At 43.4% G+C, this 27,463-nt stretch overlaps 1 protein-coding gene across 2 annotated transcripts in view; it reads left to right on the forward strand.

The window, feature by feature from the left end:
* Positions 1-8,381: 8,381 nt before the first annotated feature.
* Positions 8,382-27,463, forward strand: part of efemp1 (EGF containing fibulin extracellular matrix protein 1) — a 67,067-nt gene continuing 47,985 nt past the window's right edge. Inside the window, exons 1-5 of one of the 2 annotated variants that reach the window (XM_008102729.3) lie at positions 8,382-8,634; positions 18,800-18,891; positions 20,667-20,754; positions 22,171-22,219; positions 23,605-23,856. In XM_008102729.3, coding sequence (XP_008100936.1) covers positions 20,674-20,754; positions 22,171-22,219; positions 23,605-23,856 — 382 coding nt within the window. In that variant the 5' untranslated portion in view covers positions 8,382-8,634; positions 18,800-18,891; positions 20,667-20,673. The remainder of the gene's footprint in view (positions 8,635-18,799; positions 18,892-20,666; positions 20,755-22,170; positions 22,220-23,604; positions 23,857-27,463) is intronic. The other variant, XM_008102728.3, reaches the window with a different exon arrangement.

A 27,463-nucleotide genomic window follows, 5' to 3' on the forward strand; every position in this document is an offset into this window, starting at 1 on the left:
CGTGACAGTTTGACTCCGCCACCCATAAGCACCAACTAACCGAGGCCAGGATGTCTACCGGAGCCGCGCCGGCTGGACAGCCGCTCAGCTACACCATCAGCAAGGACGAAGTGGACCGCATCCGTGACAGACTCAACGCGCAGGATGGAGAAATAAAAGGGTTGAGGGAGCGCGGAGTTCGCCTCCCGGCCATGGCGTTGCCTACCAAGTTTTCTGGAGAAGCTGCTAAGGTTCATGTTTTCCGCCGCCAATGTCAAGCTTATCTAGAGGCCCGTGATGCCGAGTTTCCCCAAGAAGACATCAAGGTGGCGTGGGTCTACAGTCTTCTAGACGGACCAGCGGCTAGCTGGGCGACGGCCCTGTTTGATCAAGCCTCCCCCCACCTAAGTTCAGCACAACGCTTCTTGGATCACCTTAAGGAGACCTGGGGAATCGAGGACAATTTGGAGGCAGCCGGTCACAAACTCCGGCGCCTCCTTCAAGGAGACAGACCCATGTCTCAGTACATAGCCGAGTTCCGCGTGCTGGCCCACAACACCGGCTGGAACGATGTAGCCCTCAGAGGACAATTTCGGGAGGGTCTCAACATTGAAATGCTGGAAGAAATCTCCAAGGTGGATCCTCCCCAGACCCTCGAGGCACTCATTGATCAATGTTTACGGGCTGAAGTCATGATTGCCAACAGGAAACAATGGGTTCGAGGCCAGGGCGGTAGAGCCGGGGCAAAACCCCCCGCTCCCGCCAGTGTTCAGCCACGTCCGGTGTGGAGACCCCCACCGCCAACCCCATACCCTAGAGGAGGCGAGGAGGTGCCGATGCAGTTGGGCAATGTGCGTCCCAGACTAGATGCCGCCGAGAAGGCCCGTCGTCAACGCTTGAACCTCTGCTGGTACTGCGGGAACGGGGGCCACTTCGCCAGAGAGTGCCCAGCCAAAGGGAAGCCTGCCGCCCGTCTTGCGGCGGCGTCCTCCACGGAGTCGAAGGCGTCTGAGCCGACTGGCACACAGCCGGCGGGGGAAGCCAACGACCGGGTGTAGAGAGGCTCGCCAACCCGGTCAAAAAATCCATCCAAGAGCCGCCAACCGGGGTCCTGTTCCTTCTCGTGGTCACATTATGGTCAGCAAAAAGGGGACCCGTCATGATCCACGCCATGATAGACTCTGGAGCTACCAACAATTTCATCGATAGAGAGTATGCCGACTCTCTGGGATTACAATATCATGATTTCAAGAATGCCCGTGTGGTGCAAGCCATAGACGGCCGTCCCCTCAAGACGGGCCCCGTAAGCCAGTGGTCGGAACCCACCAGGATGTGGATAAGGGAACATATGGAAGAGATTTCCTTCTTTGTTACCGAGGTTCCCCATTTCCCTGTGATTTTGGGAATTCCATGGCTGACACTCCACGACCCTAACATCTCCTGGTCCAACAGAGAACTGCAGTTTGCTTCACCGTACTGCCAAAACCATTGCCTCGTAGCCAAGGTATGCCATGCCACAGACTCCGAGCCCATCATCACCTTGCCAAAGAAGTACTCCGAGTATTGGGATGTATTCAATGAGAAAGAAGCCGAAAAATTACCCCCACATAGACCTTATGACTGTGCCATTGACTTGGTGGAGGGGGCCCCGATCCCGCGAGGGCATCTCTACTCCCTGACTGAACCAGAGCAAGAAGCTCTCAGGGAATTCTTAGAGACAAACCTTCGCAAGGGGTTCATCAGACCCTCTCAATCCCCAGCCGCCTCCCCAGTGATGTTTGTGAAGAAGAAGTCAGGGGAATTACGCTTGGTGGTGGACTACAGAGCGTTGAACAATATCACCAAGCGGAACAGCTATCCCCTGCCCTTAATCTCGGATCTACTGGACCGACTTCGAGGAGCCAAGGTCTACACCAAGCTGGATCTTCGGGGGGCTTATAATCTAGTTCGCATCAGAGAAGGGGACGAGTGGAAGACCGCCTTCCAGACTAAATTCGGATTATTCGAGTCCCGAGTTATGAATTTCGGTTTATGCGGAGCTCCCGCAACGTTCCAGCATTTTGTCAACGATATTTTTCAGGACTATCTAGACAGATTCTTGATAATCTACTTGGACGATTTTTTGGTGTTTTCCAGATCACAATCAGAACATGAGAACCACGTCAAAATGGTGTTGCAACGACTGCGGGATCATGGCCTTTATGCCAAGCTAGAAAAATGCGCTTTTGATCTACAAGAGGTAGATTTCCTTGGCTACCGCATCTCGCCTCTAGGGCTTTCCATGGATCCAGCCAAAGTTTCAGCAGTATTGGAATGGCGGGCGCCAACTAACAAGAAAGAGGTGCAGCGTTTCTTGGGGTTCGCGAACTACTACCGCAAGTTCATTCCAGATTTTGCCCGCTGGTCCGACCCCATCACTAGCTGCATCCGTGGAAAGCAGCCTTTCCGCTGGACTGATCAAGCAGAGAAAGGGTTCCAGCAACTGAAGAAACTATTCACCTCCCAGCCAATTCTACAGCACCCAAATCCTGGAACCCCTTTTGTGGTGCAAGCGGACGCCTCTGATGTGGCAATTGGGGCTGTACTCTTACAACCGGTGGGAGATCACCTCCACCCCTGTGCCTTTTATTCTCGTCAACTAACCACACCAGAGAGGAATTACACCATTTGGGAAAAAGAACTACTGGCCATAAAGGCAGCCTTTGAAACTTGGAGACATTGGCTAGAAGGAGCCAAATTCCCCATTGAAGTCCACACTGATCATCGTAATCTAGAACATCTAAGAACTGCCCGCAAACTAAATCAGAGGCAGCAACGTTGGGCTTTATTCTTTGAACGTTTCAACTTCCAGATTCATTATGTGACCCCAGCTCAAACCAAGCAAGCAGACGCCCTGTCACGTAAACCGGAATACGCTGCAGGACGCAAGGAGACCTTTGAATCCCAACTGCTACAACCTGAGAACTTTGCCACGCTCACAGTGGGGAACACCAAATCCAGTCCCATTGGTTCAACTTCCCCTACTCCAGGACCCATCTGTGCTCAAGAAATCAGGGCTAGTCAGCAGGCAGATGCCTGGGCGCAGGACCAACTTCGCCAAGGTCTGCATTTTCCCTTTTCGCTTAAAGATGGGCTGCTCTGCTATAGAAATCATGTTTATATCCCACCCGGACCGGGCAGGGAAAAAGCGCTTCGTCTGTGTCATGACTGCAAACCAGCAGGACACTTCGGACTATTTAAAACCATGCATTTGATCCTAAGAGATTTTTGGTGGCCCAAGATCCGCAAGGATGTGGAAAAATATGTCAACACCTGCCCAGTATGCCAGCGCTCCAAGATACGAAGGGAGAAGCCCTCAGGGCTTTTGCACCCCCTTCCTACCCCATCTCGCCCATGGGAAATAATTTCCGCGGATTTCATCACTGACCTACCACCTTCCTGTGGATTCACCACGATCTTAGTGGTGGTGGACCTATTCACCAAGTTAGCCCATTTCATTCCCTGCGAAGGCCTCCCCACGGCCAAAGAAACTGCGGATCTATTTCTTCAGCATGTTTTCAGACTACATGGATTGCCCAAGAGTTTAGTCACAGACCGTGGATCTCAATTCACCTCTCGTTTTTGGAAGGCACTACAAAAACTATTGGGCATAGACTCTCGCTTATCTTCAGCTCATCATCCTCAAACAGATGGGCAAACGGAACGCACCAATGCCACTTTAGAGCAGTATCTTCGCTGTTATGTAAACTACCAACAGGACAATTGGGCTTCTCTGTTACCACTGTCTGAGTTTGCCTACAATAATGGAGTTCAAGCTTCTACAAAAGAAACGCCGTTCTTTGCAAACTACGGTTTCCATCCACGTTTCTTTCCCCCTGTCATTGAAACTTCAGAAGTTCCCGCAGCAGAGGATTGGCTGCAGGAACTCACAGCGGTGCAACAACTTTTGCTCCAGCAACTGGACCAAGCCAAGGAAGACTATAAACGCCACGCTGACAAACACCGCCAGCCGGGCCCCGAAATCAAGGTAGGAGATCGGGTTTTCCTATCCACTCGCTTTCTGCCCTCCCACCGCCCATGCCGGAAGTTAGATGCCCGCTTCATTGGCCCCTATCCAGTGGTGGCGCAATTAAACCCCGTGACTTTCAAACTCCAACTTCCGCGTTCAATGCGCATTCACCCAGTGTTTCACCGTTCCCTGCTCCTTCCGGCGGATGGTGTGCGTCCTGATACAGACCAACCAGCCCCCCCTCCTGTTTTGATGAATGGGGAGGAGGAGTTCGAGGTTGAGGACATTTTGGATTCTCGCTTTCATCGCCGCCGCCTACAATATCTCATTGACTGGGTGGGTTTTGGGCCTGAGGAACGCTCTTGGGAAGACGCCTCCACAGTTCATGCTCCTGATCTAACCCGTCGCTTCCATCTGACCTATCCCACCAAACCGCGACCTCGCGCCTCGGGGAGGGGACCCCAGTTTGGGAGGGGCCCTGAGGAGGGGGATAGTGTGATGAACCATGGGCCTTGTAGTCCTGCTCAGGACATTGTAATCCCTGATGAAGATGAAAACTTGGGTTTTTTACCTTCCCAGTCTGAACTGGATTCCTCTCAGCCAGATCTTTCCCAGGCAGATCTGGAAGCCTTGCACCTGCAAGAAAGTTGTGCCCCAGAAGTATGTCAAACAACCCCAGAGCCTACTTCTCCCGTGTTCTTGCGCCGGGAGTTTTGTAAACAACAGAGAAGTTTGGATTCAGCTTCGCGCAGGAGTGCGAGGATAGCAGCTAAGAATGTTGCCAATTAACATTGGTTCTCGTGAGAATCTTTAAGGAGTTTAACATCTGGTCTCAGAGTTTAGCTTTCGTTTCTGATTCCCAGAGAACCGCTCTGGTGAGAAAGTTGGACTCTATATAGGTGTTTTGCCCGCGTAGCAACTTCGCGGAGTCAATTCGTCAGCCTACGGAGCGAGTTGTGTCTGGACAGCGCGCTCCGATTCAAGCCTCGCTTCAGCTCAAGCCTTGCCTTGCTATCCAGCCTTCGCCTTGCTTCCCAGCCTTGTTTACCTACGGACTTTGCCTTGTTTCCCAGGACTAATCCTTGCCTTGTTTCACGGATTTTACCAAGTTATTCCACGGACCTTGTTCTTGTTCTTAGTTACCTTGTTCCACGTTCCAGCCTTGTTTCAAGTATCAAGTTATTTCCTAGCCACGCTCAAGTTTTATGGACTAAAGGACCTTGTCATCTCCCCTCACTTTGCTTGGCAAAGTGAGTGTTTCGGTTATTGGATTACAACTTTGGACCTTAATATTTCTTATTGGACATTGCTTTTTTGGACTAATTCTGACCTTTCCTGAAAGGTCTAATTCTGGACTATTTTCTACACTTGTTCTTATTAACTTTATATATTCCTTCAATAAAGATATTAGTTAGATTCTGGCCTCTGTGTATGGTTATTGGTGCCTCTGCTGCCTGGGTCGTGACATAAACAGAGTTGGCAACGTCCCGAACTAAGACGTTATATCCTAAAACAATATATGAAGTGTATATGTTGTGCCTCTGACATTTGCTTAGAGGAGGAGGATTTGTAGGGAGAGGCAGTAGCCATCCCTCCCCCTCACGCATACAGATGATAATCAGAACAAAGATGGGTAAGTATATACCCAGAGGCCACATTCAGGGAAGGAAAAAGAATGACTTCAACTACTGGAAGTTTTTGGCCAGCCAAAACAATTCAAGGCCCTGTTGAACACATCCCCAAAATGAGACACAGAAGTGGCAACTAAGAGTCCAAAGAGGGCAAAAAACACATTATTTGTCGACAGGAAAAGCTTAACGTGGTCAAATTACTCTACCCTCCAGCTGTTCCAAATCAGCAGATATCATTCCAATTAATCCTATGTCATCCCACTTTTCATCTGCTGTTAAAATGTCCCTGTTTCTTCCCCCTCTTCTTCCTGGTTTTCCTCCTTTATTCTCAGCTTACTTTAATTGCTACAAACTGGAAAAAATGAAAAAAAAGTAGTTTGCGCTCAATGAACTCTGAATGAAGGAGAGGCTCAGGCAAAAGCAAGCTGCTGCAGGCTCTCCTCATTTGTATGGCCTTCCTTATTTATGACTTTACCATGCTCTGATATTGCTTGGCCACACATGTTCTGGTCATTTCTGAAATGCTGGCAAGTACAAAATAGAGATATTTTTGCATCAATTAAGGTGGAAATCAGCATGCAAGGAGTAGGAAGGTTACTAGGATTTTTGCTTTTGTTGTGTGCCTTCAAGTCATTTCCAACCTATGGCGATTGATCTGAAAGCAAATCTAGGGAGGGCCCTATGCGATGGCGGGTTGTGACTCCTGCATCTGTGAAGTGGTTGAATCATTCTGGATGGTAATCTGAAATTATGAAGTGTGGTTTGAGCACTGAATTGCAACTCTGGAGAACAGGGTTCAAATCTCCGCAGAGCCATGAAAAACCAAGTCCCTTGCCAAGTCATACAGTTTTGTCCACAGAAAAAAACCATACTAGGTTAGCCTTTTAAAAAAAATTAATAGCAATTAAACAGAAAGATATATGTACCTGTGGCCATAACCGCTCCCCTAGATTGCTGCAGCGCCCACCAGGGGGCAGAAGTGCCCACTTTGGGAATCACTGATGTAGACCATGTCATGATTTGCAAAGATCCTATATGTGTGTTAACTGGAAAATCAAATGCATGGAGCCGATTGGCTGATTTTGCAATGACCTGGGAATTGGTTTTGTAACTGTTGCTGTCCTGCTGCTGGAGAACTAGTTTGAACAGATTTATCTGTGTGAGTGTGTGAGTCTACTGAGTACTGTCTGGAAAGAAGATGGCTCTGTACTCAGAGAGGCCTGTCTTTTTCTGAGGCCTTGTTTGCTGCTGATCTTCACTGAAGCAGATCCATGGACTAAGGAAGGATTACCTATTAACTACTGTTTTTCTGTAAGCAAATAGAGGGATTATTGTAAATATCATTGTTCTGTTGATCTTTTGGATCTAGTAAAAGTTCCTGTGTTATTTGTTCTGCAAAGCTGAGTAGTGCATCTTTCCGCAGGGTGTCTCTGGGATCACGGGCACAAATAAGAGCTTCCATGTGTCATCCACAATGCCAAACAAACCAGGCATGGACAAACGTCACCCCTCTGGATGTTTTGGACTTCAACTCCCACAATTCCTAACGGCCAGCTATTAGGAAAAAAATTTTTCTTTCATGTCAAGAGCAACCGAAGTTGCTTCTGGAGTGAGAGAATTGGCCGTCTGCAAGGATGTTGCTCAGGGGACGCCCGGATGTTTTGATGTTTTACCATCCTATTATGATTTTACCATTTATGTGTTTTAAATGCAATTTTTTATCCTGTATTTTTGTTTTAATTGATATATTGTATTACTGTTTTATCTTTTTATAGTGTGATTTGTATTATGTTGCCTATGTTTTGTTCTATGTTATTTGGGCCTCTGCCCCATGTAAGCCGCCCCGAGTCCCCACGGGGAGATGGTGACGGGGTATAAATAAAGTTTTATTATTATTATTATTATTATCCTTGTGGGAAGCTTCTCTCATGTCCCCGCATGGAGCTGGAGCTGATAGAGGGAGCTCATCCACGCTCTCCCCGGGTGGGATTCGAACCTGGCAGCTTTCAGGTCAGCAACCCAACCTTCAAGTCATGAGGCTTTTATCCCCTAGGCCACCAGAGGCTCCTTGTTAGGGGTAAAAGGAAAGGCCTGAATAATAATAACTAATAATAACTTTATTTTTATACCCCGCCCCATCTCCCCGAAGGGACTCGGGGCGGCTTACATGGGGCCTTGCCCGATAAAACAATCAAATATCAAAACACAGCAATAAAACAGTTATCCAATAAAGACATCAATTGCAGTAATAACAATCGTTAAAATCAACATAAAACATACAATATTAACACTGGAGACTAATTCATAGAACCCAGGCAAAGTGCAACATGTGCCGAAATGGGCCGAAATGGGGAAGGTAATTTCACAGTTGAAATGGACAAAGTGCAATATAGCATTGGCAACACCTCGAGAATGAGGCTGTTAGGAATTGCGGGAGTTGGAGTCCAAAACACCTGGAGGGCCCAAGTTTGCCCATGCCTGGTCTACACTGTAGAATTGATGCTTTTTAACACTGCTCAATCCTATGGAATCATTGGATGTGGTGATTTGGCAAGGCACTCCTGGGCAGATGAGGCTACAGACTTTGCCAAAGGACAAACTCCCAAGATTTCATAGCCTGGAGCCACAGTAGTCAAAGTCGGGTGAAACTGCATTAATTCTACAATGTGGGCTCACCCCTTGTTTGCAGATTTTGGGTGGGAAAGGGTGAAGCCCTGGCAGGGTCGGTAGGGGGCGTCCAGGGGATGCCTTGCCTTGCCGACAAAAGCTGGAAAGTTTTGTGCGGGTTTGCTTTTCGAAAGTGTCTCCCAAATTGCTGGTGGGTGGGACCTTTGCGGAACGACCTGCGGAGGAGAGAGAAAGAGAGCAGAGCTTTGGGAAGGAGAAGAGAGGTTGCCGCCTTCCTCTCTCTTCCTCTCTCTTGCCTTCCCTCCTTCCTTCTCACTCCACGTCTTGCTTCACCCAACACAACGAAGGCGATTTCACCTTTGCAAGAGGCGCATCCTTTCTTTGCAGGTAAGACGGGCGGCGGGTTTGTAAAGAGACAGAGCTGCGGGGAAGTTTGGGACTACGACGCCCGGAATCCCCAGCAAAGAAAGGGAATTTTCCCAGTGAGCAGATCCCATTGCAGAAGAAGATCAGGCTCACTCTGATGCCCACCTACCCAAATGCCAGGTCAGGTGGATGTATGGGAGGCTTGGGCAAACTTTGGCCTTCCAGATGTTTTGGACTTCAACTCCCACCATTCCTAACAGCCTCAGGCCCTTTCCTTTCCCCCCTCAGCCGCTTAAGCAGCTGAGGGGGAAAAGGAAGGGGCCTGAGGCTGTTAGGAATGGTGGGAGTTGAAGTCCAAAACATCTGGAGGGCCAAAGTCTCCCCATGCCTGATGTATAGTGTCTCCACATTGGGATGTGAGTCCCATTCACAGATATGGCACTATGATTCCACTGTTCACAACTATAGTTCAGTCCTGTGGGATTGTGGGGTTTACAGTGATAATCCTCAATCAGAGCTCTAGTGCTTCACCAAACTACTAACCCCATAGAATCATAGAATTGGAAGTGACTTCCAAGTCCATCCAGTCCAGCCCCATTCTTCCATGCACGGGCATATATACAAAGCACTCTTGACAAATGGCCATCCAGCCTCTGCCGAAAAACCCCTAGAAAAGCAGACTCTACCACACTACCAGATAGCAGCATATTCCACTCCCAGATACTGGTAGCAGCATATTCCACTTCCAAACCATTCTTGTGATAGGAATATTTTCCCAATGTTTAGGAGGAATGAGTTTTCCAACAGCTTGAGTCCTCATCTGCCCCTATGAAGCTCTAAGATCCGCCGGGGAGGCTCTCCTCTCACTCCCACCACCATCACAACCGTGATTGGTGGGGACCAGGAGGAGGGCCTTCTCGGTGGTGGCCCCCCGATTTTGGAACTCCCCTCCAAGGGAGATTAGACAAGCCTACCTTCATAGGGATTTGAAAATCTGGATGTTTCAGCTAGCATTTAAGAACGCCTAGGTAAAGGTTTTCCCCTGATGTTAAGTCCAGTCGTGACCGACTCTGGGGGTTGGTGCTCATCTCCATTTCTAAGCCGAAGAGCCGACGTTGTCCGTAGACACCTCCAAGGTCATGTGGCCAGCATGACTGCATGGAGTGCCGTTACCTTCCCACCGGAGCAGTACCTATTGATCTACTCACATTTGCGGCTAACAGCGGGCGCTCATTTGAACGTGGGACCTTTCGGTCTGCAAGCTCAGCAGCTCAGCGCTTTAACACACTGCGCCTAGTCCCTAGTTATAAATTCCCAGTCCCTAGGTTCCCTGATAATATTTTCTTCTCTGCGCTTCATCCAATACCCTGGCCCTACGGTTTACTGCTTGCATTATCCCATGCCCGGCCCTTTTATAGCCTGGTCGTGCCAATACTACTGGTTATTGCTCTTTGTTGATTATGGTTTTTGATTAAGTCCCAATGCTTCTATTTTATATTGTTATGTTTTATTTTAATTGTGTTTTAATCTGGATTGTTATATTTTACTGTGTTCTTATTTGAATTGTGTTTTGCTTCAATTGATGTTTTGTATTTATGTCTTGTGGGCATTTTGTCCCATAGGTAAGCCACCCTGAGTCCCTTTGGGAAGATGGTGGTGGGGTATAAGAATAAAATTATTATTATTAAAATTATTATTATTACTATTATTTCTCCAAGTCCTAGTCTCCAGAAAAGCTGAAAACGAGCCTGCTCCCTCCTCAGTGTGACATCCTTTCAATCAGCTGTCATGTCACCTCTTGACTTTCTCTTCTCCAAGCTAAACATGCCCAGCTCCCTAAGATGCTCCTCATGAGGCTTGGCTTCCAGACCTTGGACCTGTTTGGTCTCCCACCCCTGGACATTTTCCAGCTTATCAATACACACAGTCCCCAAGTTACAAATGAGATAGATTCTGTAGGTTTGTTCTTGAGTTGAATACAAACTCGTGTTGCACTTTATGATTCCCCCCTCCCCATTTTATAGGTTTTAGTGTTTTAACTCGATTGGTTCCTTGTCCTTCCCCGCCCATCCCTATCTTATTCATGGACCTTGCTCAGAGTTTATGCACTAATCACCCTCTGTGCATAGCAATTGTTGTCTTGGTTTTAATAATCATTATGTTATGTTGTTTTATAACTATGTTATTATATTGTGTTTTAAATTTATGGATTATATGTTAATTTATGTTGTGGTTGGATGTTTTCTCATGTAAGCCACCCTGAGTCCCTTCGAGGAGATGGAGGCGGGGTACAAGAATAAAGTTATTATTATTATTATTATTATTATTATTATTATTATTATTATTATTTGTATGCAAATTGGAACAGGTACATTTTAAGGGTAACTCCAGCCATATATAACTCCAACTCTTCTCCAGAGTTTGTTTATATATTACACACACATATATATATATACTGTGTGTGTGTGTATATGGAGCCCCGGTGGCGAAGTGTGTTAAAGCACTGAGCTGCTGAACTTGCAGACCGAAAGGTCCCAGGTTCAAATCCCGGGAGCGGCATGAGGGGCTGCTGTTAGCTCCAGCTTCTGCCAACCTAGCAGTTCGAAAACATGCCAATATGAGTAGATCAATAGGTACCGCTCCGGCGGGAAGGTAACAGCACTCCATGCAGTCATGCCAGCCACATGACCTTGGAGGTGTCTACGGACAACACCGGCTCTTTGGCTTAGAAATGGAGATGAGCACCAACCCCCAGAGTCAGACATGACTAGACTTAACGTCAGGGGAAACCTTTACCTTTACCTATATATATATATATATATATATATATATATATATATATATAGAACTTTGGAGAAGAGTTAACACCCCTGTGGTGTTTATTTTGCTGTCTCTGCCCCTGTTCAGAAGATTTCATCTCACTTTCTGTCCCTGTGATAATTGGGTTTTGGAAATATTGGCTCATTGTGGAAACAAGAATTGGCCCTAAGGCTTCAGCTGAAACACCTTTTCCCCATGGTAACTCTTTCAGGAGTTAATTTCCCTTCCTAGGAGTAGATTACTCTCACTTCTCATTGTCTCACCCTCATTCTTAACTGTGGGCCAGATGTTTGTCTCCCAGGGATTGCCTGTTTACAGTGGAATCATCGTGCTGTAATTCTGTAGTGTGGAAGTGTCGTGTGGACACAGGCCATCCACTCTGGATCAACTTTTCAGAGTAGGTTCAGTGGAAAAGAAGGCTTTGCTAAATGGCATTGCACAAAGGGTCTCACTCAAATACCTGCATCCTTGATCAGATCCAGAAGAGATGCTGCAAATTGCAATGCAAGGCAATATAGGGCAATGGTCCTAATCAGTTTCTGTTAAGTCGCCCATTAAAAAAATAATTAGTTATTACATCCAAACTGTGGAACCTTTTTCTCTGTCAATATGTACCTTCCTTCCCTTCTGGGGTCCTCAAACATAAAAACGAGACGCTGAAAACTGTTTACATCCCAAACACTTCTGTCTGCTGTGTTTGCATTTCCTTGGTAATATTCTCTGCCCCTTTCTTTGCGTGACTCAACTGTATTTTTCAATGCTCAAATGAATTTTATGTTATCACAATGCTAGAAAGCTGTGGACTGAAGGAAATTTTCATTTGTGAGGGGTTGTTATTTGGAAGTACACTGCCCCTTGCCATCCCTCTTTGTGCCACTCCATCTTTCTGAAATCAAGGCTGCAAGGTTTTCACTGGAGCTTTAGGACTGCAAGTTCGCACCTTGGTCTTATATCAGAATGAACCAAACCAAAGTACTGGTTGGTAGAACTTTCAATCCCAAGCTTTGAAAACAGGTTTGATAGATGCCTCCTATGCATAAGACCATAGGTGTCTGTACTATGATGCATTCAGAATTCAATCCAAGAGTGAGCAACTAGCTCACAGACCCTACTGGATTTTAGGTTGTATCTAGACCAGGCATGGGTAAACTTTGGCGCTCTGGGTGTTTTGGACTTCAACTTCCACAATTCCTAACAGCCGGTAGGCTGTTAGGAATTGTGGGAGTTGAAGTCCAAAACACCCGGAGGGCCAAAGTTTGCCCATGCCTGATTTAGACCACACTATTATAGCAGTCTGATATTATTTTAACCCACTTTACTCCATCCTATGGAATCTGGTAAGGCTCTCTAGCCAGGAATTCAAAGTGCAAACTAATTTGCAAAATTCCATAGATGGCACTATGGCAGCTAAAGTGGCATCGGATTACTTATAATGGTGCTTTTCTGGTAAATATACTTCTGTCCCATATCTATGAACTGTTGTTTCACCTACGGCTAATTAAAATTGTCTCCAGATTGCCAAATGCATGTTATATATCCCTTATCTGTTTGGGATTAGAAGTGCTTTGGATTTTCTGATGTTGGAATACCTTTATTTGCATGTATGCACCAATTGAGATATCTGGGAGATGGGACCAAGTCTAAATATGAAATCCATTTAAGTTTCAGATAAACCTTATACACATAGCCTGAAGAGCATAAAACAACATTTGTGTTCTCTGAACCATCCGAAAGCAAAGATATATCAGCCACCCAAATGAACAATTTTGGATATCAGAGCATTTCAAATTTCAGAATTCCAGATCAGGGATGCTCAACCAGTACTTGATAGTAATTGATAATTCTCTAAAGTAGATAAGTGGATCTACACTGTCCTATGTCCCAGGATCTGATCCCAGATTATCTGCTTTAAACTGGATTATATGAGGGCGCTTCCACACAGCCATATATCATGGCAGAATAATCCACAATAGATGCTTTGAACTGCAATAGCTATAGTTCACAGCTGAATAAAATCCCACATTTTCTGCTTTGGATGGGAATATATGGCAGTGTGGACTCAGATAACCCAGTTCAAAGCAGATATTGTGGGATTTTCTGCCTTGATATTCTGGGATATAAGGCTGTGTGGAAGGGCCCTGAGTCTCCAGTGCCATATAATCTGGGATAACCAAAAAATCTCAGATCAGATCCTGGGATATAGGACAGTATGAAAGGGGCCTCATATTATCCAGTTCAATGTGGATTATCTGCTTTTGATAATCTGGATTATATGGCAGTGTAGATCCAGTTCCAGATTATCTGCTATGAACTGAATTATATGAGTCTACACTGCTAAATAATCTGATATAATCAGATAATTACTCCAGTTTTACACCACTTCCATGGCTCAATGCTACAGGATCAAGGAAGTTACAAATTTACAAGATCTGAGGCTTTTGCTGCCAGAGAGCACCAGCACCAAACCGCAAATCCCAGGACTCCATAGCATTGACCCATGGCACTTAAAGTGGTGTCAAACTGCATTACTTCTACAATGGAGATGTCCCTAAGTGTTGGAAATGTGTAGTCTTAAAGAGCCCCTGACTCTAGCAGGTGCCACCATCACGAGATGTCAGTTCTGCTCTCAGCCTCCTTCCGTTCCAGGAACATTCAAGTTTCTCTTCATTCTTTTCCTGATGGGAAAAACCTATGTGGTCTATGACGAACATTTCGCAAAGATTATAGGGTGGTTTCCTGCACTTCCTATATATTACATCTGTGGTCGGCAACCCCGGCCAGGGAAAGGCAGTTGGCTTTATTCCTTCTCTCTCCTCATAGAATACTCATCTCCATTGGGCTCAGCAATAGCATAGGCCAAAAAGAAAAAAGAAAAACCATGAGCATCAAACCCTTAAATTTGGTTAAGGGTAGCTTAACCAAATTGGCAACATCCTTCCTTCAAAAAGTGATTTGAAGAGATGTCTCTTTTGGGGACAAAAAATAGCCCCAAAAGTCAACCACAGAGTTAGCTGACTGACGTTAAACCAAGCATGGGTAAACTTGGGCCCTCCAGGTATTTTGGACTTCAACTCCCACAATTCCTGACAGCTGGTAGGCTGCTGGGAATTATGGGAGTTGAAGCCCAAAACACCTGGAGGGATGAAGTTTTCCCATTGCTGCGTTAAAGACTCCTCAACCATCTCTAAATCAGAAATGGATATGATTTTACATTATTGGGTTAAAAATGAGGCGGTATAGCCTGTCACAGGCTGGATCTACAGTTTCTGAATCCATATTATCTTCTTTGAACTGGATTACATTTGGCAGTGTAGATGGAGCCCTACATAAGATCCTCAAATATAATGGTGTATCACTGAATACCATAGCTAGCACCAACCATATCATAACAGTTATGACCATAAAAATGGATAGTGAAGAGAATTAGTAGGAAAAAATATTTGAAGCAATTAAGGTGGCTTCTAAAGATACCACGAGCCATCCAAAGGAGAAATGAGTGGGTCCTAAGGCAAATCATGTCTTGTTTGTTGTTGTGTGCCTTTGGGATTTATGACTTATGGCAACCCTAGGACAAACCTATCATAGGGCAAGATTTGTTCAGAGTGCCTTTGCCTTTCTCTGAGGCTGAGAATGTGTAACTTGCCCAATGTCAACCAGCAGGTTTCCATGTCTGAACAGTGATTTTGACCAAGGGTTGCACAGTTGTCAGCCAGTGCTGAAATACTACCCCATGCTGTGTTTTCCTGAAACCTCAGTATAAGCCAGGCCAAGGCTGGATCTACACTGCCATATAAACCAGGTTATTAAAGCAGATATTCGAGATCATCTGCTTTGAACTGAATTAGATGAGTCTACACTTCCATATAATCCAGTTCAAAGCAGATAATATGATCTTTATATGGCAGTGTAGAAGGGGTCCCAGGCTTGTGTTACGGTAGGTTGGATCTAAACTACCCTATTATCTGCTTTACACTGGATTACATATATCCCAGGATCTGATCCCAGATTGTCTGCTTTAGACTTTGTTTATATGAGTCTACACTTCCATATAATCCAGTTCAAAGCAGATAATCTGGATTTTATCTGGCAATGTAGATATAATAATGATAAAACTCTATTTATATACCATCCTATTTCCCCAAAGGGACCATGGGGGTGAACCTAGATGGGGCCTAGGTTCCATCATAGCTGCAATTGTCTGTCCCTGAACTAACATAACTATTGTGTTTCTTATATAAGCATCTCTAAAAATGGGGTGTATCTTATGTATTTTTGTTGGTGATAGTTGTACTGAAATTAGGATGGGTGGGTGTCCTCCAATCGATGGTTTCTTACCATTGAAGAAATACGATAAATTATATTGGATTACACTATAGTTCTAATATAGTCAGAATCCTATGTCTTCGGAGAATCTCAATACTTGTTACTTGAATCCATTGGTTCAATGCACTATAATAGGACCAAGATACCTCTATGTAGCCAGAATGTATGGCCTTCCATACGTTAATGAACTGCCACCCCATTGTTTTGATCATTGAATCTACTGATAACAGCTCATGGGAGTCACAATCTAAGAACATCTGCACGACGCCACATTCCCATGCCCTGATATATAGCAAACAAGCTCCGTATTTGACTCATGTGTTGACAGTCCAATATGGGAAGACCGTTCCAAGACTGGCCTGGTTGATTGATCCATGATATATAGAAAGGAAAGAAGTTGTAGGGTGGGGATTCCTTTTACATATCTTCCTTATTTGAGAAGCCTTCAGTTTGTTTCCAATTTCTATCTTCCATTTGATGGGTTGGTACAGAGATCTGAAGATGAGATCATATGTTTTTTCATCCAGTTCCATAGAGAGGTTGAGGCCCTAATTCCAGATGGTGTAAATACTTTGAGGCCCATAAACAGAAGAAAAAAAAATCCCCACAAGCTTTATTTGTATGTGTTTCTTGAATTCTTTTGCCTTCCATCACTCCCTGACATTTCCTCCTCCTTTCCATTAGAAAGACAAATCGTTTGGTGACTGCCTTCAGGAAAGATGCTAACATTTGTGTCTGTAGCATAGTCTTTCATTATTGTTTCAATGGTTTTTTTCTGATAGATTTTTCTAAAGATTTTCACATTTTATTTTAGCGTGGTGGTAGTGTAGCAATACGATGCAACATTTCACAGATTAAAAACATGTGCAAAAGATATGGAGGGGGAAACATACAAAATAGAAGTGGCTACAGCAGTTTGCTTTTGCCTAAGCCTACCAAAAAGGGCAAAACCACCCTTCTTTGCTGAGTCAATTTAGTGGAAAGTACTTTTGTGTTTTGAACCTGCTGAAAATAGCAACCTCCCCAGCCTTTCACCATTTATTTGTTAATTTATATATTCGCTAGCATGTATTCTATGTGTATGTTAATTTGCCAGTTTTACTGTACCTCTTTGGTGTGGGAGGGGTTATAGACATGTGATTGTACTGAGCATGTTCAGACGCAGGACTCCATTTTGTATTCCTACTCAATCTGCTTTACACCTCAGTGGAGGTGGATGCATGTTGCTATTAGGACTTCAGTACAGAAGTATGGACTTCTGTACTGAACTATACAGAACTATAGCAAAAGACTGTGGACTATTGATTAAGAATGATACCCTATGTACTCAACACAGAGAATTATATCCTATCTATAACTGAATTTTAATAAGAAATTTGCCTGTATGGTGAATTAATGCAAGATGTTTGTGAGTAAACAAGATATGTTATTTCTCAAATAAGACTTTATTTTTTATGCCAGAGTGCATATTTTAAACTAAGAGGTTTCAAGGGAGTGTATATCTTTTGGGCAACTTCAACTGCGATTTCTGCTTTAAAAGAAAGAACCATCCTCTGCTAACCAAATATATTTTTGTAGTTACATGTCTTTTTCCTTGGCAGTTCAAAGACATGGTTCTTCAGTTAAACAGCCGAGTTACCTGTGTGCCATTACATTAATGCTTATGAATATCACTTGTTCAAAGGGTTGACTTCTAACGAGGTCATGCTTTTCTTGACTAGATTCACATTTGCCAAATGGATATGGCATCATTTTTCCTTTTCAACAAGGTTAGGATTGCCATTTATTTCCAAAGGTATATCTGCCCAGAGAATGGGTGCAGTCATTTCCAGTAGGTTATGTCCAATAGAACCTAGCTTGCAACAGTTGGAGGAATACAAAGAGGGAAAGTGGAAGGAGTGAGAAATTGGATCATTGTAAAATAGCTGGGAGGACAGAGAATGAATTGGACAATTGTAGCATATGTGATGTTGATGATAATGTTTGTGCATTGACTTGAACTCTTTTATCCATTGAAAAAAGAAGCAGTAAGGAGTTGTGAGGCATTCTGAATAGCCCTGATGCTCACAACCAATGTGCATATCTATTGTGCCTGCCCAATATTTAGCATCTGTGGATACGCATACAGGCATAGTTTTGTATTCCTGACAAGCAGGTTTTCTGTGATCTCCTGTTCATCTTTATATTCTCAACATATGTTAGCTTTCTGCTTAGATTGTGTGTTCCTGCAGGGCAATATTTGGACTGGATGGCCCTTGGGGTCTCTTCCAACTTTATGATTTTATGACTCTTCTAAAGTTCTGAAGAACTGAGGCCCCTTTAGTAAAGTTATTCCATTCTTCAAGTTGGACAAAGTGGACCTGTACCTGACATCCTGTGAAGTACATCCCTCTTATCCATGGACTTGAAATTAGTTCCAAAAACTATCCCCACATCCCAGATATCCTCTCGGGTTCTGCTTTGAGGTACTGGCACCAAAGGCTTCTTGGATTAAGTTCATTTGAAATGCATGCAGCCTAGGAAGCTTCCTGCTTCTGTGCTGTAATCTGTTTTAATCGCTTATTTATTATTTCCTTTCATGCTTAGATTTTCCTATGAAAGTTGAGAGCATCTCAGAGCAAGGGTGGTTTGGAGAGGAAGAAGCCTCAAGTTCTCAAAACTGATTAGTGTTCTCAAGTTACCTACTCCTGCAACATTGGCCCTATCTACACTGCTATATAATGCAGTTTGGGACTGCATTATATGGTCAGCATATGTAGATCATATAATGCAGTTTCTACACCAACCATATAATGCAGTTTCTTGGCAATGCAGATGACATCAATGTTAATCATTTGAAACCTATCTACAGTCTTACAGTAGGAACCCAACTTTTGCCCAAGTTGAGGAACTTCTCTGCCTGATCACCTCGAGGTGATTTTATTCATCCCAGGAAATCAGATGATTTGACTGCAACTTCCGTGTCTGTATTTGCATACTCAGAACATTTGTAGTGTTCTGTCTCGGCCTGGGATTTCAAAAAGAACATCTCCTCTTTTTTCAGCTGTGGAAAGACACCCACGCAGTCAGCATTGCTTAACAACATCAGGAAACATAATCTGTCCCAGTGGCCGTGGATCTTCCTTCTGCCCTCAGGTAAATTCACAACTTTTTCTCCAGAGTGCCATTTCTCAGGAGTGTTTAAATGCATATTCGAAACTACTTTTTTGACAAAAAGAACAAGTCACTTTTAAATGTCTGCTTATATTGCACTTGAATGCATTATATTTGTTTATTGATACTTCACTAAGAATGGGGACATAGAATGACTTACAAAATAAAAAGGTTTCACACCTCAATAAATACAGTGTTCCCTTGCTACTTCGCAGTTCATTTTTGTGGACCCGCTGTTTTGCAGTTTTTTAATAAACACTAAAATATTATAAATCATAAAATAATATTAAAAATCCCTCTTTCTACTTCCTTCCTAATCTTATATATTTAATATATTTACAGCATTTATATTCCGCCCTTCTCACACCGAAGGGGACTCAGGGCAGATCACATTACACATATAGGCAAACATTCAATGCCTTTTAACATAGAACAAAGACAAGACAAACATAGGCTCCGAGCAGGCCTCAAACTCATGACTTCCTGGTCAGTGATTCATTGCAGTTAATTGCAGCTGGCTTGCTGTCCCGCCTGCGCCACAGCCTGGGCCTTAGGCTTAGGAGAAGCCTAAGGGGGGAAGGAAGGAAGGAAGGAGGGAGGGAGGAAGGAAGGAAGGAGGGAGGGAGGGAGGGAGGGAGGGAGGGAGGGAGGGAAGGAGAAGTCGAAGGGAGAGAAAAGGAGGCTGAAGCAGCTTTGTTTTTGCCTCACAAGGCAGCGACAGTGGCGGGAGCATCCCTATATAGCGTCCAAATATAGCGTCCCTACTTCACGGATTTTCACTTTTTGTAGGTGGTCCTGGAACATAAGTGAGGGAACATTGTACATACAAAACCTGATTTTAAAATTGCGGTCAAAGTGCTGATGCCTTACCAAATTGCAAATCTCATGATGCCATAGCATTGAGCCATGGCAGCTAAAGAGTTGGATGAGTGCAGTTTGCTGTAACAACCAATAACTCCCCAGGGAATTATATACAGTCAGCCCTCCACTTTGGCAGGTTTGATTGTCTGCAGATTATTTTCTGCTGCTGCCCTGTGCCCTTTTTAATTGGGACTGAGGAAGACTGCGAATGAAAAATGAGACTTGTAAATCAGTATGACATAGGGCAGCAGCAGAGGCAACAGGTGGTGCAGAGGCATGAAGGAAACTGAGACTTGGAAGCCAGCATCCTGCCACCAGTTTCCCAGGCAAAACAGAGAACACAGCATGCAGCAAATATTCTGCCAGGACCTTTGCATCACAGGAAGGTGGCCAAATCCTTCCATCCCAGCCTTTCTACATCCATCTACCTGTTCGGCCACAGCTTCCCTCTACCCAGGTGCACAGTTTCTCCCTTCTGTTCTGTCTCTATCTGAACTGCCTGTTTGCTGCCTTCCTCCACCTGGTCAGTGAGAAAGGCATCATACAACTGGGGAGTAGATAGGCAGAGAAAGAAAGGGGAGCCCAATGCCTCCCTGCCTGTTTGCTCACTACCTTCTTTCACTTGAGGTGCCAGAAAGACAACAAGGAGGCAAAGGCAGGAAAGGAGAAACCTGACACCCAGGTGAGGTAGCAGTGATGGTGGCACGCAGGGCCTGCTTTTCCTCCTCCTTCTCCTCCTCAAGCTGCTCCACCTCAGCCCTATGTATCCCAACTTTGGATGTCATTGGGAATGCCCAGGTGAAACAGAGGCACAAGCCGTGTGCAGCATCAGCACAGCCTAGTCACCATTATTGTTCTAAAAATTAAATTGGGTTTTCTTCTTTTTTAAAAAAAAGGTTCAAGATGGTAGTGTTTGCCATCCTTGCTGCATTGGTGCTTGCTACAGTATACTCGCAGGAAGCAGACGAAACCATCACGTACACGGTAAGTGGCTCAAATTGGTTTTTAAAAACCCTATTACTGTTCTCTCCAACTGTCCCAATTTGTCAGGACACTCCTGATGGAGGCTGGATCTACACTGCCCTATATCCCAGGAACTGATCCCATATTATCTACTTTGAAGTGAATTATGTGAGTCTACACTGCCATGGGATAAACAGATAATCTGGGGTCAGATCCTTGGATGTAGGACAGTGTAGATCCAGCCTGAGACATTTTTTTGGCCCCCTTAAAAATTCCCAAGTTTTTCCTTCTTTTTGCATTGTGCTCAGTTTACTTCCAGTAGTGCAAACTGAGGCCCTTTCTACACTGCCACATAATCCAGATTACCAAAGCAGATAATCTGTTTTGAACTGGATTATAGGAGTCTACACTGCCATATAATCCAGGTCAAAGCAGATAATCTGGATTTTATATGGTATTATCAAAGGAGCCTGAGGCTTCATCTTCACTGCCATATAATAAAGTTTCTGCTCCCAGATTATCTGCTTTGGACTGGATAATAATAATCTGGGAAATTAATGTGGGATTAGATACTGAATTTATGGATCTACGTTGCCCTATATCCCAGGATCTGATCCGAGATTATCTGTTTATCCCAGATTATCTGTTTATCCCAGATTATCTGGCAGTGTGGACTCATATAATCCAGTTCAAAGCAGATAATAGGGTAGCTTAGATCCATCCTAAAACAAGCCTGGGACCCCTTCTACACTGTCATATGAAAATTAGATTATCTGCTTTGAACTGGATTATATGACTGTGTTGACTCACATAATCCAGTTCAACACAAATAATGTGGATCATCTGCTTTATATGGCAGTGTAAAAGAGACCTCAGTTGCTGCAAAATGGTTCAGAATGCAAAAGTGATTTGAATTGTGGTATTTGTAGGACTTCCCTCCAGCATTACATTCCAAATGTAAGTTTATTTTTTCCCTCACTGTGAACTGTCTTTATGATCCAACTTTCCCATCCATACATAGAAATCGGAAATACTATGGCCTGGATGATTCTGACTTTGGCATGTAATGACATATTGTTACACTTAAATTATCATAAATACTGAATTTGTGTGGGCAACATTCTTATGACCAATGTAATGTAGGCTTCCTAGAATAATTGCCTCCTTTAGATAACATAATAACATGATTAAAGAGTCATAGTAGTTTAAGTCACAAGATCCCATCAAAAGCAAGCAGTGGGGTTCAAAGGGCCTTCAGAGGTAAAACTTAAAATGACATTGGCAAAACCAATTTGAATGGCACTCTCCTATAAGGGGAAAAGCTGCACCCTCAGCATTGGTATAGACATTCATATACTGAAAATAACATTGATCTGTAAAGCATTTTGGTCACAGTCATTTGGTTCATTAACTCTGTTTTCTTTGTTTGACATGCAGCAATGTACAGATGGTTATGAATGGGATCCTGTCATGCAGCGATGCAAAGGTACAGTATACCATTGCAAATTGTGCATAGATGTATTTATATTTGCCAGATGTACTAAGACTGCACTAAAGGAAGGCCTATCAGGATACAATTTCCACCCATTTGAAATCCTCCCCCCCCCCCATATTGATGATCCCTTGTAGAGGCATAATAGTTATTTGATGTTTTTAGGTCTTAAATTGTATATTCTATTGGGTTGCTGTGAATTTTCCAGGCTATATAGCCATGTTCCAAAAGCATTCTCTCCTGACATTTCACCCACATCTATGGCAAACATACTCAGGGTTTGTGAGGTCTGTTGGAAAACCTCACTTGCCCAGTTTCCAACAGAGCTCACAACATCTGCGTATGCCTGCCATCGATGTGGGCGAAATGTCAGGAGAGAATGCTTCTGAAACATGGCCATACCGCCCGGAAAACTCACAGCAATCCAGTGATTCCAGCCATGAAAGCCTTCAACAACACATAGTTCAAAGATAAATTGTGTTTCCGTTTTTGAGCAATCGCCATATAAGCAAAAAAAATGTATTTTTATTAATAAAATATGTATTTTTTCTATGAACCAAGAATGCTGGTAAAAAGTGCATTTTTGTCATGTTTTCATTTCAAAAATCTTTGAACAGCTCCACCACATTTGAAGGAATGTATCTACAGCATTGTGATTGATCCAACACTCGCTTATCCAACGTTCTGGATTATCCAATGCATTTCTGTAGTCAATGTTTTCAATATATCGTGATATTTTTGGTGCTAAATTCATAAATACAGTAATTACCACATAGCATTACTACGTATTGAACTACTTTTTCTGTCAAATTTGTTGTATAATATGATGTTTTGGTGCTTAATTTGTAAAATCATAACCTAATTTGATGTTTAATAGGCTTTTCCTTAATCCCTCCTTATTATCCAACATATTCGCTTATCCAACATTCTGCCAGCCCATTTTTGTTGGATAAGTGAGACTCTACTGTATTGTTAATCAAGAGAGACTAATTTTTAAGGTTTAACCAGCATATCCAATGCTACTTTGACATACCAGGGACTCCAATTTAAATCATGAATGATTCATTGCAAGCTTTGTTTTAGGGTGGGATAAAAAAAATGTAAAACTGGTAAATTTGAAACAACTTGGGAGTTGTAATTTTGGCAGGGAAGGCCAAATATCTTGCAAAACTACAACTCCATGGTTCCATAACATTGAACCATGGTAGTTCAAGTGGTTTCAAACTGTCTTAATTCTACAGTGCAGATGTAACCAAAGCTAAGTGCAGGGTCAAGTCATTGCCAAATGTTACATATTCTATTTGCTGAAGACTATGTGTATTTATAGAATGCCTAAAACTTTCCCATTGTGATGCTCATCTTCTTGTTACTAACCGCAGATATTGATGAGTGTGAAATTGTGCCTGATGCATGCAAAGGTGGGATGAAATGTGTGAACCACTTTGGAGGATACCTCTGTCTGCCTAGAACAGCCCAGATTATTGTTAACAACGGCCAAGAAGGAACGGCCTCTGAAACCTCTAGTGGCCGAAATGGTAACCCAATCATTCGGCGGACTCCTCCAGATAACACCGCATCCCAGATACGGTGTGCGGCTGGTTATGAGGCAACCGATCACACTACATGCCAAGGTAAGGAGGTCCATTTTCAAATAACTGTAGCTTTCTCTAGAGTAAGAAATGCTGAGCTTTCGGCACTGTGCTATTTTGGGAAGCCTGGAAGGTACATGCTAAAGAAGGTTCTACAGAGGGGACAAACTCATAAAAGGTTACTCAGAACCCGTGTCATTCATTTTACTATTTGAGCTGAATATATTCTTGGCAGAGTTCTCCAACTTGGCAACTTCCAAGAGATCAAATTATCGTATTTCATCATGGTTGGGTCTCTAGGAGTTCAAGGCATCTAGAGGTCACCAGCTTGGGGATAGCTGCTGATCAGCCTCATGAAATTACCTCTAGAACAGGCATGGGCAAACTTCAGCCCTCCAGGACTTTTGGACTTCAAAACACCTGGAAGGCTGAAGTTTGCCCATGGCTGCTCAGGAAGATTGATCCAACAGGTGTATCTTGAACTGTGACTATGGCCCCTTCCACACAGCTGTATAAATTCCACATTGAACTGGATTATATGGCAGTGTGGACTCAGATAACCCAGCTCAAAGCAGATGTTGTGGATTATCTGCCTTGATATTCTGGGTTATATGGCTGTGCGGAATGGCCCCTAGTCTGCAGGCCAACTTTGGCATCAGTCTTACTTTCTTCCTTTTGCTTGTTGGTTGGTTGGTTGGTTGATTAGTGATGTTGTTTCCATAGACAAGGAAAAGAATGGGCAGAATAAATATGGAAGACATCTATCCTTCCTTCCTTTTAGATTTTGTTATTAAAATATTCATGGTAAACAAGAGGAGAATAACATTAACCAACTAAATACTATCAAATATGTGTAACACAACATTTGCAATATTTGGTAGTGTTTACCCATCATGTCTTTCCAATGACAGTGGGATGATATGAAAGGTGTGGTTGATTTGGTGGTAGATTCAGTATGGAATTAACTGACACTGACGGGGTAATGTCCATAAGTTCCCTTGGCTTTAACCTTGGATTGGATAAGTTCATGGAGGAGAGATTTATTATATGGGACCTCCAGATTCAAAGGCAATACCTCTAAATGCTGCTTGGAGGATGAGGGAAATAACTGTGGTAATTCAAGAATGTTACCTTTGTATAATAATAGGAATGAAATTATGTCCACAGGAAGAAAAAGTAGGAGGGAAAAGAAACAAAACACAGCCCCCACATAATGTAGCCAGACACAAAAATAACTTTGAAATACATTGTGTACAAGTAAGGGTGAAATGTGGTTTCGAAGGGTTGTTTTGTAATAGTGTGGTATAGCATCACTGCACAGTGCAATCAATCTACTGTAGCTTTCCATGGGACTACAGTTCTTCCCCACAATGATAATGATTGTGAGATGACAGGTTGCTTCCATTGAATGAGCCTAGGCGGTTAAATAAGATGGACTTGGGAAACTAGACTTAGGGCACTGCCTTTGCCCGTTTCACAGTGTTGGATTACAACTCCCATCACTTCCCTTTGGGAGTTGTAGTCTAACATATCTGGAGGACACCAAATTTGTAGTGTGTCGTCTGAATCACTAGTTATTTTGCTTTTTTTAAAGCAACTACTTTTGGGGGGGGGGGGGGGGGAATCAAAAATATTTCTCTATCCCCCAAACTGGGCTAGGTCCAAGTAGAAGAGATCCATTGAATGAAGGGAACTTACATAAGTGTTGACTTACCAAATTCCCATTTGATTCACAATTGGATGTTGGCCCTGGTATCCACATACTTTTCTCTTTCTGACTCACTATATTCCAGGATGCTGTCCTGATAAAATCTGTGTACTTAGTCAGTGGCACTGAAAGATTGTTAGTGTGAGCGACATCATTTTTCCTAAGGAATCTCTTGGTTCCTGCTTACATGATCTCAGGGAGGAAGGAGCAAGTCCAGGTCTAAAGTCAACAGCGAGCAAATCAAGGCATTATATAAAATCATGTCTATATTTTTTAAAAATAGAGGTATCTCTGCACTGTAGAATTAATGCAATTCAACACCACTTTAACTGCTATAGATCAATGCTATGGAATCATGAGGTTTGTAACTTGGAGAGACACTAGCAATCTTCGACAGAGAAGGCTTTTAATACTAAAACTCACAAAATTCCATAATATAGAGTTAAAGTGGTGCCAAACTGCATTAACTCTACAGTGTGGATGGCCTCTAGATAGAATCATAGAGTTGGAAGAGACCTCATGGGCCATCCAGTCCAACCCCCTGCCAAGAAGCAGGAAAATCACATTCAAAGCACCCCCGACAGATGGCCATCCAGCCTCTGTTTAAAAGCCTCCAACGGAGGAGCCTCCACCACAGTCCGGGGCAGAGAGTTCCACTGCTGAACAGATCTCACAGTTAGGAAGTTCTTCCTAATGTTCAGGTGGAATCTCCTTTCCTGTAATTTGAAGCCATTTTAAGCATCCTAGTCTCCAAGACAGCAGAAAAAAAAGCTTGCTGCTTCCTCCCTATGGCTTCCTCTCACATATTTATACCTGGCCCTCATCATGTCTCCTCTCAGGCTTCTCTTCTGCAGGCTAAACATGCCTAGTTCTTTAAGCCGCTCCTCATAGGGCTTGTTCTCCAGATCATTTTAGTCGCCCTCCTCTGGACACATTCCAGTTTGTCAACATCTCCCTTCAATTACGGTGCCCAGAATTGTATACAGTGTGATTCCAGGTGTGGTCTGATCAAGGCAGAATAGAGGGGTAGCATGACTTCCCTGGATCTGGACACTACATTCATATTTATGCAGGTCAAAATCCCCTTGGCTTTTTTAGCCACCACATGACAATGTTGGCTCATGTTTAACTTGTTGTACACAAGGACTCCAAGATCTTTTTCACGCGTACTGCTGTCAAGCCAGGCATCCTCCATTCTGTATCTTTGCATTTCATTTTTTCTGTCTAATTGGATCTACAGTATTTATATACTAGGACAATTAATTAGTTACCCAGATTATAACAGAATAGGATAATCCAATGTATCTGGCATGGGGTTTCCTAGTTTACGGTAGCATTGTATAATTACAATGTTGTTTCTGATATACTGGGGGAAATTACATTCAGATTGGGTCCAATGAGTCATATTATTGAGGTAAAACACCGTGGTCTGTAAAAATCAGTAGTGGTTTTGGCAATATTTTCTTTTTCATCATCACAAGTCTATCCAAGGGGTTTTAAAACTCTGATTCATAAAATAAACTCATAACAGGATCCATGAAGGTTAACATAATTCGAGAATGACTTATTGTCAATAAATGAGGTTGGCACTGCTATATGGATACTGGGAAGGGATCTACCATGATTTCATACATCTTAATTAACCAAGATTAATATAATTAGATGGAGAGCATTTCGACCTTCAATTTAAGCCAGAGAATGAAAATAATGAATTGCTTGAGTTTCGGAAAACGGGTTTGTTGACGTGTGTTTGGATCCCCCATTGACTTGTCCTAGGCAAGTGTTTATGAATCAAAAGCAGAATTTGGCTCCAGGAGTTTTTGTTAAAAAAAATACACACCAAAAGAAACAGATGTTAAAGTAAACTATTTATACAAGCAATAACATAGGAAACAATCTCCAGAGTCCACAGCGTTGTTGCAAGCCTTACTGCTGATTGTA

The sequence above is a fragment of the Anolis carolinensis genome, chromosome 1, assembly GCF_035594765.1.
Source record: "Anolis carolinensis isolate JA03-04 chromosome 1, rAnoCar3.1.pri, whole genome shotgun sequence".
In the NCBI taxonomy this organism is placed as follows: Eukaryota; Metazoa; Chordata; class Lepidosauria; order Squamata; family Dactyloidae; genus Anolis; species Anolis carolinensis.